The 12,023-nt window shown below is 46.0% G+C and overlaps 1 protein-coding gene across 1 annotated transcript in view; it reads right to left on the bottom strand.

The window, feature by feature from the left end:
* Positions 1–12,023, bottom strand: part of LOC120924548 (sialoadhesin-like) — a 137,527-nt gene that overhangs the window by 79,956 nt on the left and 45,548 nt on the right. The window contains exon 8 of the mRNA XM_040335516.1: positions 7,447–7,704. Coding sequence (XP_040191450.1) covers positions 7,447–7,704 — 258 coding nt within the window. The remainder of the gene's footprint in view (positions 1–7,446; positions 7,705–12,023) is intronic.

Genomic DNA, 12,023 nt, shown 5'->3' with positions numbered 1-12,023 from the left:
CATAATTTTATTTTCTAGAACTAGCTTTTACACAATGTTTACAAACAAAGTTTTTGGCCAGTGAGCCATGTCCAGGTGTGTTGTTCCTGGAATAACCGAGCCTTTCTGAGAAACTATGTGATGTTACGTGGTTTACTAATAACACTATTTGTAAATATGTAGGTATTTATGTCATAAAAAATAAATGACAACATGTCTTTAAAATTACAAGCAGGCCAAGGAGGCAGATGGTGAAATATACATGGCAACACATTATTGCAGACAATCAGCCACCCCCCCCCCCCAACCCCAATATAAATTTACTTACTTTTACGCAGAATTTTAAGTATTTTCTTCATCTGATGTGGCTCCCTCAATTTTAAGTCTGACCATCGTTTCCTCAGCTGTTCCTTGGACCTGGTGATCCCAAACATCCTCTGCATTCTCCTCGCCACCTTGTCCATAATATGTGCCTTTCGGCGGTTAGGGGTCTTGTATGGCCCTAATTCACCATCATAGTCCTTCTTTCGCATGATGTAAACTAACTCCACCATTTCCTGGAACCGCATATTAGTGGCTTTGTATCTTCTTTGCCTTGATCGGGACGTCCCTGCCTCTGTCCCTTCACTTGTGGCATGAGAGCATCGTGCCCGCTCGTGTGACATCGCCATCTTTCCTTTCCCACAGAGATTATGGGCGTGGAAAAGATGAATTCTTACGCCATGGGCGGAGAAGAGGGCGGCGTTTAATACATACGCGGAGTGTAGAGAATGCAAACAACGTGTTTACGTAGGTTACGCGGAGAATTATCGAGCGCATCCAGAACATACACAGTTAACGCCATATTTCCTAAACTCATTGATTAGGGGCCTCGCAAAGGTGACGAGGGCGGGGTTTAATAAATACGCGGAGTGTTTAAAAGGTGCACGCCGTGATTACGCATCTTACGCGGTAATTACGCGAGCGTGAGAAACGAGGAGTGAGAGACAGGAAGGTAAGGAAATTATAAATGTGATCAGCAGAGGCCTTGAAAATGTAGACACATGGGATGAGGGTTTGGGCTGTTGGTTGCACCCTTTTTAAGCTATTCTGTCTATGGGGTACCACAATGTTATTTTGGTATCCAAATGCTTTTGGACAACTCACAAAATAGAGATGTGAACAATGCTGTACCTCATTGACAAATTTTTGAATGGTGTATTCAGATCAGGCAAAGTATTGTTCAAGTGTTGGTTGTACAGAGGTCATTAGGAAGTGTCTTTTATGTCATCCATTGTCAGGGGCATGAGATTTACACATGAAAGAGTGCCTAGATGAATACTGTCATTTGTAAGCATTGTTTATTTTTCTATATTAAAAATATTTACTGCAATGTTAACAATGGCTCTGCATCTAGCAAATCAATGTTTGGTACAAGCAATGCGGCCGAGCTGCCAATCATTGTTTAAACAAGAGAGACTGTGTTTGTAATTAGATATAGGTAATAAATTTGAAGACACATATTATATCAAGGTCAACGCTGATCCTTTTGAATATTTATTTTTCTGTGGTTTATGTTTTTGGAATCTAGACTCAAAAAGAAATATAATTTTTCAAACAATTCAATGGACCAACTACAAACCAAGGAAGCTATAGAGGCCTTACTCCAAAAATATCAGGAGACGCCCATCCTGTGGAATTCCAAGCACTCTTTATATTGTAATAAAGATGTACGAGCGGCAGCACTAGAAGAGCTAGCAAACTATATGCAAACTTGGGTGCCAGGATGCACTGCCAACATGGTGAAGGATAAACTTGCCAACCTCAGAAGCACATACAGGAGAGCATACAAAGCTAATAAAAGCAAAAGATCTGGAGCAGCAGCAAGACAAGCAAAGGAACCCAAACTGTGGTATTATAAACAGATGGCTTTTTTGCGGGACGAAATGGAAGGCAGGAAAACGATGTCGAGTCTTTCTTCCAACCTTTCCTCCATGCTACCTTCCAGCGGACCTTCCCCAGATGACCACAGCCCTGCAGAGTCGGAGGAAGAGGGCCTGGCTGACAGAGATGCAGATCTGCCACCCTTCGATGAGGAGGTATAGTAGTTTCCTCTATATTTCTGGCGTAAATAATTCTTGGTGGATTAATGATTTGATATTGTAAAAGAAAAGCCAAGCTGGGAAAAAGCCAAAAAAAAGGTGTACAGACAAATAGGTGTCAGAGATGACAACTGCAGGGGTCAGAAGTAGAGTGTATTCAAGTAATAATGAACAGAAAATACTAAACGAAAAACATGAAAATGAGTGTGGTTTTATTTTGCGAAATTGTAAAAAATGTCCTTTTTTTTCCACACAGGAAGAAGAGATCAGCCAGGAGGTGGCAGATCCTCAGGTGTCTGTCAGCCAGGAGGAGGCCGGGGTCAGTGGCAGCCAGGAGGAGGCCGTGGTCAGTGGCAGCCAGGAGGAGGCTGGGCCCAGTGGCCTGCAGCAGGTCCCCCCGGCCAGGAGAACCACCACCAGCCAGTCTTCTCCCCCCCAGGTGAGGCCATCAAGCCGAAGGAGGCAGTTGAGGCCTGTGGAGGAGGCAAGCCTCCGCATGATACAGGAGGCAAGCGCCATCATGAGGGCCCCCCTCAACCCCACAGAGGCCTTCAGTGCCTCATTGGCCCACGATTTAAATGAAGGGGAGGAGGACCAGAGAAGACTGGCAAAGGCCCTGATGAACCAGGTCCTTTGGTGGATGCAGAGGGGCCTGCTGACCCCAGAGACTGGGCTATGTGACCCGGCCCGGCTTGCGGAACACCATCCTCCTGCTGCCACATCGACCCCACCTGCAAGACCCCGTGTTAGATCCGCTGGAAGGCTGCCTGGAGGGAAGGCTGGAAAGAGGAGGAAACGTTGATTTTCTGCCTTCCATTTCCTTCCACATAAAGGACATATTGTTTGTACTACCACAGTTTGGGTTCCTTTGTTTGTGTGCTGCTGCTTCATATTTTTGTGTTTGGCTCCTGAGGCTTGGAAGTTTATCCTTCACCATGTTGGAAATGCAAGTTTGCATATAGTTTGCTATCTATTCTAGTGCTGCCGTTCTGTTTATTTTTTGTGATGACATTTGCCTGAATAAAAGGCTTTTTGCTTTCATTTGAAAACATGTCTATTGTTTGTTATACTGTGGGGATTATTAGGCAGCAAACCTTTAATAAATATACAATGGGTAATTTACAAAGGACACACTCCTTGGGGGGGGGGGACATTTGGTGTGCCAACATGGTTTAATATTCTCAAATGAAACACAAAAAAAAATAAAAAATAAAAAAAATTTAAATGGTGACCTAACTAGAAACAACAACAAAAAAAAAAAGATGCACATTCCTTTACAAAAATGACTACTATAAATTATGGAGGACCACCAACCAAAACACACGTCTGGCATAGAAAACATTATTAAAGGATTACAGCACAAGCAAGAAATGTGACATTTCAGTATGGGACAACTCTATTGAAATTGCATCAGTAAGAGAACGGGGTTATTCTAGCAAGAGAAGAATTAATAAAACGAGGCAAGAAAATGTGGTTTAGTGCGCCTTTTTAAGACATTGTTCTCTTGCTAGAATAAAAGGTTTCTAATGACGAATGTGCCATATCCCAAACAAACGCGAGTTTTACCTGAACAAGCGCTCCCGTCTCCTCATTTGGACTGAGCATGCGCGGGGTTTTTGTACGCTGCTTTTGTGTACAGACGACCGAACATGTCTGACGGACACGATTCCAGCAGACTGTTTTAAAGCAAGACCAGGAAACAGTTGTTCGTTGGAAAACGGTCTGGCCGACGATTGTTTGCTGGAATCCTGTACGTTACTGCCTACACACGAACGAACATGTCCGCTGAAACTGGTCCGCGGACCAGTTTCAGCAGACATGTTTGGTCGTGAGTACGGGGCCTTAGAGTCATGCCTGTGATTGCCAGGGTCTTGCAATGTCTCATGGGACTTGTAGTTTCAAAACAGCTGAAGGGACAAAGTTGCCTACCTATGTCTTATGTGATAATATTCCCACTGATCCACAAATTACAGGAAAAGACACTGCGCCCAATGACACAAGGATCTGCTCACCTCAACATATGACCTCTAGGCCAGCGGTTGCCAACCAGTGTTCCACAAGAAAATGTTAATGGTCCCGAGGGGATCTGCAGCAAATCAACATTCTGGCAAATGTATGCCACTGAATGTTGTTCCCAGTGTTGTTCTCAATGCATGCTGACAGTCAATACGGTCAGAATGGATACCCAGTTCCAGTTCCAGCTCCTGTGAACTTAGAGGGAGGTGCCAGGAGTAGTGCTAGTGCAGAGAGCAGGAGGTGAGGGAAGGGACTTCCTATGGCAGCGCTGGTCACAGACTGTGGGAGGTAGCACAGAGCTTGAGCACATGGCCACATAAGGAGGTGAGATCCAATGATGCGTTTGTGTAAGGCACCAGTGTGATAAAGAATGCGGGGGGGGGGGGGGCAGAGAGCCAGAACTTTGTGTGTATAAGGCATGTAAATTTCATATTAGCGGTCCGTGGGATTCAAAATTGGGAGTTTAGTGGTCTTTGAGGTCCGAAAGGTTGGTGGCCACTGTTCTAAGTAGGGTTGTCCTGATACCGATACTAGTATCGGTATACTAGTATCGGTATCGGAACCGATTCCGAGTATTTGCGGGAGTACTTGTACTCCCGCAAATGCCCCCGATGCCTCATCCGATACTCGGCCCTCCGCCGCTGCTACGCCGCATTCCCGCTGCCGCCGCCGCTTGGTTAATACGGGCGGGGAACATTACAGCTTTTATTTGAATAGCTGTAGTGTTTCCCGCCGCGCCGCGTATAGACACTCCCCCTTGCTCGGGTGAACTGTCCAATCCCGAGCAAGGGGGAGTGTCTATACGCAGCGCGGCGCGAAACACTACAGCTATTCAGGGCTGGACTGGGACAACAATTTTGCCCTGGACTTCATCCAGACCGGCCCACTGTAATTCAATAAAATGCTGCGAAAAATCACGCCCACCAAAAGGTCCCTACATCCATTATTGTATATCATGAGAGGGTGAGAGAGAGGGGAATGAGAGAGAGAGAGGGAAGGTTGAGGGAAAGGGGGTGAGAGGGGGTGAATGAGAGAGAGGGGTGAGTGTATGAAAAAGAGAGCGAGTGTAAAAGAGAGGAGGTGAGTGTAGGACTGAGGTGTTTTTCAGGCGCTTTTGGGCTAAAAATAGCACCTGTAAAGCGCCTGAAAAACGCCTCCGCTGCAGTCCCTGAGTGCCTTCACACTGGGGTGCTGCCAGGGCGTTAAAAAAAGTCCTCCAAGCAGCATCTTTGGGGAGGTGGAAGAGCGGCGTACAAACCGCTCCTGCCCACTGAAATGAATGGCCACTGCTGCTGAAGCGCCTACAAAGCAGCAGCGATACACGGGCGCATTGTGGGGGTTAAAAGCGCCTGCTAGACGCCGAATAGTGCAGATAAAACGACAGTAAAGTGCTGCTAAAACTAGCAGTGTTTTACCGTCCATGCCCACCCCAGTGTGAAAGCAGCCTAAGAGTTAGGGAGTGAATGAGACAGAGGGGGGGGATGAGAAACAGAGGGGGGGAGCTGAGAGACAGAGAGGGGGGTCAGAGAGACAGAGGGGGGATGAGAGACAGAGGGGGGGTCTGAGAGATAGAGGGGGGGAGATGAGAGACAGAGAGGGGGGTCAGAGAGACAGAGGGGGGAGATGAGAGACAGAGGGGGGGTCTGAGAGATAGAGGGGGGTCTGAGAGATAGAGGAGGGGGCTAAAAGAAAAGAGAAAGGGGAGCTGAGAGACAGAGGGGGGGTCAGAGAGACAGAGGGGGGGTCAGAGAGACAGAGGGGGGTCTGAGAGACAGAGGGGGGTCAGAGAGACAGAGGGGGGGTCTGAGAGACAGAGGGGGGTCTGAGAGACAGAGGGGGGTCTGAGAGATAGAGGAGGGGCTAAAAGAGGGGGGGACTGAGAGACAGGGGGGGACTGAGAGAGTCTCATTTAAAAAAAAAATATGTTTTTTTAAAACGGCCCACTGAGCCATCGGCCCACCGGGAAACTCCCTGTAGTCCCTATGGCCAGTCCATCCCTGCAGCTATTCAAATGAAAGCTGTAATGTTCCCCGCCCATATTAACCAAGCGGCGGCGTGGCAGCATGTAGGTAAGGGGGACATGGCTGCATATGGGGGGGGGACATGGCTGGATATGGGGGGGACATGGCTGCATATGGGGGGGACATGGCTGCATATGGGGGGGACATGGCTGCATATGGGGGGACATGGCTGCATATGGGGGGGACATGGCTGCATATGGGGGGACATGGCTGCATATGGGGGACATGGCTGGATATGGGGGGACATGGCTGCATATGGGGGGACATGGCTGGATATGGGGGGACATGGCTGCATATGGGGGGACATGGCTACATATGGGGGGGACATGGCTGCATATGGGGGGACATGGCTGCATATGGGGGGGACATGGCTGCATATGGGGGGACATGGCTGCATATGGGGGACATGGCTGGATATGGGGGGACATGGCTGCATATGGGGGGACATGGCTGGATATGGGGGGACATGGCTGCATATGGGGGGACATGGCTACATATGGGGGGGACATGGCTGCATATGGGGGAGGACATGGCTGCATATGGGGGGGACATGGCTGCATATGGGGGGACATGGCTGCATATGGGGGGGAAATGGCTGGATATGGGGGGGACATGGCTGCATATGGGGGGACATGGCTGCATATGGGGGGGACATGGCTGCATATGGGGGGACATGGCTGGATATGGGGGGGACATGGCTGCATATGGGGGGACATGGCTGCATATGGGGGACATGGCTGGATATGGGGGGGACATGGCTGCATATGGGGGGACATGGCTGCATATGGGGGGGACATGGCTGCATATGGGGGGACATGGCTGCATCTGTGGGGGGGCATGGCTGCATTTGTGGGGGGACATGGCTGCATTTGGGGACACATTTAAAAAAAAAGTATCGGTACTCGGTATCGGCAAGTACTTGAAAAAAAGTATCGGTACTTGTACTCAGTCCTAAAAAAGTGGTATCGGGACAACCCTAGTTCTAGGCTACATAAGAGGTCAACAAAGCTCTTCTCATTAATGGATACAACCTTCAACAATCCTCCTCAACAATAGTAAGATAAAGGATCACTAAAAAGGTGGCATATACTGCAGCAAAACACTAGATACTTCAGCTCACCACAGATTCCAAAGTAAAAAGTGTGATCACATCATCAGACCTCAACTCCACTCCTATACCCAATACCTCCAAACTTGGGACTTCATCAGTAGGTTCAAGTGGTCCAATGCCCATGCTTTACAAATACTTACAGCTGCTTTGTGGATTTCCTATAGGGCTTAGTATCTAAAAATAGCCCCATGTGAGACTTCTTGGGTTTGTATCGGGAAGGGAGTGAGATGAAACTTACATAAGACACGTAGAGTCACTGGTGGTGACATGCTGCTGCCCTGAGTATTGTGGACTCTGCAGTAATAGAATCCAGCATCCTGGGCTGAGACTCTGTGGAAGGTGAGGGTGTTCCCTTTCAGGTCCTCCTTCAACCACTTGTCATTCTTGAACCAGGTGTAAACGCTCCCCTTCTCCGAGCCTCTTGTGGCCACACAAGTCAGCGTGACTTCTTTACCCTCTTCTTCTTCCGCAGACGGCGATGCCACCACTCTTACCACTGCGGAGGAAGACACACGTTTTAAAGTGGACCTGTCAAACATTTAATCATCATCAAAATAAATTAATACAGAACATCCTTTGAAACTGCATATATATTTGTTCTTTATGAATAAGGCACAATTGAATGTTACCAGGCTAAGTCAAAAGTAGAGAGGGTGTTAGGGAAATACTCAATTTCATAGGGAATAAATATGTATTTATTGTGATCATCAGCTCCACATAGTGGCTATCATGCAGTATTTTCCTGATTTACTTAGTTTCACTAAAATTACATCATAAAAACTATCAGTAAATGTTGTATTACATGCTGTCTATATTTTCTCAGTTACTATGAGATTTGTTTTCTGTATTCTGCAAAAAACTTGAGTGATCCTGCTGCTCTCTAGCTCCCCCTTCTGTCCATGTCCCCAATTCAACTAGAGATTTTGCAGCTGTAGTGGCAACTCTGCACATGCTCAGTTTTTAGTGAGTTTCTGTGCTGAGGATTTCCTCCCTATCACATCTGAGCAGCCCATGTGGCTATAGAGTCACACATGTGGGCGTATGCACAGTGGTAAATGACAGCCCACTCACTCCCTCCTCCTCCTCCGTGCCCACTAACCTGCTAAACACAATGGGCCAGGATATTAACCTCTCTCTTATTTGTGAACTTTAATTGCATCCCAGTCTTAGTCCGTAGGGTTCAATATAGGGTTGGCCCACCCTTTGCAGATATAACAGCTTCAACTCTTCTGGGAAGGCCGTCCACAAGGTTTAGGAGTGTGTCTATGGGAATGTTTGACCATTCTTCCAGAAGGGCTTTTGTGAGGTCAGGCACTGATGTTGGATGAGAAGACCTGACTCTCCATAGGCGATGCTTTAATTTTTTTTATAGGTTACCAGTTTAGAGTTATAGAGGAGGTCTACTGCTAGAATTGTAGCACACACTCTAACGCATGCGGAGATACCTGACATGTGTGGTTTGAATGGCGTTAACACCAATCTCATGCTGACAGCGGCTTTGTTTACTTCCGGGAACCCGGCGTGATGTCATAACGTGCCCTGGCCTCCAACAGGCATAGAGATGACTAGTGACCATCTCAAATCTCTATTGTCATGAGCAAGAGCCAGATGATTCTTTCTCCGGGGCCCCAATGGCACGGGAGAGCCCCGAGAAGCACCGGATGGCTACGGGAGGGGGGGATGTCCCGCCGCCTATAAGAATGATCAAGCGGTGGAACTGCCACTATGATCGTTCTTATCGTGCACAGAGTCTGAAGGATATCTGAATGATGCCTGTTGCTGCAGGCATCATTCAGATATCCCTGCACAAAGACAATGACGGCGTGCGGTAGGGAAGTGGTTAAAGTTCATGTGCGTGTAAAGGCAGGTGTCCCAATACTTTTGACACAATAGTGCAACTGCTGGGGTAGGTGCGTTAGAACTGAAGAAGTGGCTAGGATAAGCTACAACATGTCTTCGACATTACAGAACAAGTCAAGTTGAATATGACTAAAATATGACTAAAACTTGCCATACACTAGTAGAATGTTTTCATTTTAAGAATGTTCGTTTTAATTAATAGTAGTGTCAAATCGCTATTTGTTTTAAAAAATTTAAGAAAATTAAAAATTCGAAGCAGGATGGGAAATTTCTCTTGAATAAATTTCTAGCAGTGAATGTGTTTTTTTGGGGGGGAAATTCCATTTATTTCAAAATCAAATCTTAAAAGCATACAACATTTTTTGCTTTCAGGGTCCTGTCCTAAGAATGTCCAAATAATTTTTTGTACAAATGTTCCTTCAGAAATCTAACTTCTACCAACTTTAAAAAGTAACAACAAAACATGAAAAACCAGCATCCGAATATTAAATGGCAGAAAAAATTAGCATAATACAGTAAGAAGGCCTTATGCCGCGGACACACGACCGTTTTTCGTGATGTGAAAAATGACATTTTCTTTAATGCTCCAGAGCATTTTTCACGACGCTAAAAATGGCCATTAAAAATTTAGAACATGCTCTAAATTCTCACGTCGTTTTTAACGTCGTAAAAAATGGTCGTGTGTGGGCTTTAACCACTTAACCCCCGGACCATATTGCTGGTCAAAGACCAGAGCACTTTTTGCGATTCGGCACTGCACCGCTTTAACTGACAATTGCGCGGTCGTGCGACGTGGCTCCCAAACAAAATTGGCGTCCTTTTTCCCCACAAATAGAGCTTTCTTTTGGTGGTATTTGATCAGCTCTGCGGTTTATACTTTTTGCGCTATAAACAAAAATAGAGCGACAATTTTGAAAAAAATTAATATTTTTTACTTTTTGCTATAATAAATATCCCCCAAAAATATATATAAAAAAACTTTTTTTTTCCTCAGTTTAGGCCGATACGTATTCTTCTACATATTTTTCGTAAAAAAAATCGCAATAAGCGTTTATTGATTGGTTTGTACAAAAGTTATAGCGTTTACAAAATAGGGGGTATTTTTATGTCATTTTTATTAATATATTTTTTTTTTACTACTAATGACGGCGATCATGGATTTTTTTTCGGTACTGCGACATTATGGCGGACACTTCGAACACTTTTGACACATTTTTGAGACCATTGGCATTTTTATAGCGATCAGTGCTATAAAAATGCATTGGATTACTATAAAAATGCCACGGGCAGTGAAGGGATTAATACTAGGGGGCGGGGAAGGGGTTAAGTATGTTCCCTGGGTGTGTTCTAACTGTAGGGGGGTGGCCTCACTAGGGGAAATGACTGATCGCTGTTCATAAATTGTATAAACAGAAGATCAGCATTTCTCTCCCTGACAGGACCGGGAGCTGTGTGTTTACACACACAGCTCCCGGTCCTTGCTCTGTAACGAGCGATCGCGTGTGCCCGGCGTGTGCTAGTGGCCTGTGCGAGACCCGACGTAAAGCTACAGGCTCTCGCGCAGGGGAGCCGACCTGCCGCCATAAAACGACGGCGGCTGGTCGGCAACTAGTTAACGACATGAAAAAAACGCGCATGCTCAGAAGCAAGTTATGAGACGGGAGCGCTCGTTCTGGTAAAACTAGCGTTCGTAATGGAGATAGCACATTCGTCACGCTGTAACAGACTGAAAAGCGTGAAGACTGAAAAGCGCGAATCAGCAAAAGCAGCCCCAAGGGTGGTGCCATCCGAATGGAACTTCCCCTTTATAGTGCCGTCGTACGCGTTGTACATCACTGCGCTTTGCTAGAGCATTTTTTTTTTTCACGATCGTGTGTAGGAAAGGCCGGCTTAACAATAATCGGGTTGAAAAAAATGTTGTTTTTTCTAGACCATTAAAAATGGTCGTGTGTACGCGGCATTAGAAATCGAGGTGGGTGCCGAATTGAATGGCTCTACAGAGGCCATATCCTCTGTGACTGTAATTGCTCCTGTTTTCAGTCATTGTAATAACTTGAATTTTCTTTCACATACAAATGCAACCTGACTGTCCATCACTGACACTTCATACATTTAATGTAATAAATTGAGACCAGTCAGCATTAAACAGGTCGCTAATGTTCTGTGATTTTCAAAGCACCGGCACGGGTCAGGGTTACATTTTGGTACTCAGAATTACATGACGGTAAATTAACCTCCCAGCAGGATGACCAGGAATCTATTATTTAAATACTTAAATGTTTTACTGGACTGCCTACGGAATGCAGTGATACTGTAAAATACAGACATCTATTGTAAGGCCCCGTTCACATTTGAGCGATGCTATTGCATTGCTTTTTTACGCCATTTTTATGAGTCTTTATTGCGTGTTTTTGGAGCTGCACAATTCATTTGAATGGGCCTCCCTCCGCTTGAAAAATGCGCCAAGGAATCTAATTTTGAAATGAAACGCATTTTGTCCCACGGAAAGTGCGCAACTGCTCCCCGCATTTGGGGTGCCATTGCTTGTTTTTCATGCATTTCTGCTATGCCTAGGTGTGAGGGGGGTTTATGCCGCGTACACACGATCAGTCCATCCGATGAGAACGGACCGATGGACCGTTGTCATAGGTTAACCGATGAAGCTGACTGATGGTCCGTCGCGCCTACACACCATCAGTTAAAAAAACAATCGTGTCAGAACGCGGTGACGTAAAACACAACGACGTGCTGACAAAAACGAAGTTCAATGCTTCCAAGCATGCGTCGACTTGATTCTGAGCATGCGTGGATTTTTAACCGATGGTTGTGCCTACTAACGATCGTTTTTTTCCCATCGGTTAAATTTAAAACAAGTTGGCTTTTTTTTAACCGATGGTTAAATAACCAATGGCGCCCACACACGATCGGTTTTGACCGATGAAAACGGTCCATCAG

This window comes from Rana temporaria, chromosome 1, assembly GCF_905171775.1.
Source record: "Rana temporaria chromosome 1, aRanTem1.1, whole genome shotgun sequence".
Classification (NCBI taxonomy): Eukaryota; Metazoa; Chordata; class Amphibia; order Anura; family Ranidae; genus Rana; species Rana temporaria.
Note: the sequence above shows the minus strand (reverse complement) of the source record. Positions and strands in the feature narration are given on the sequence as shown.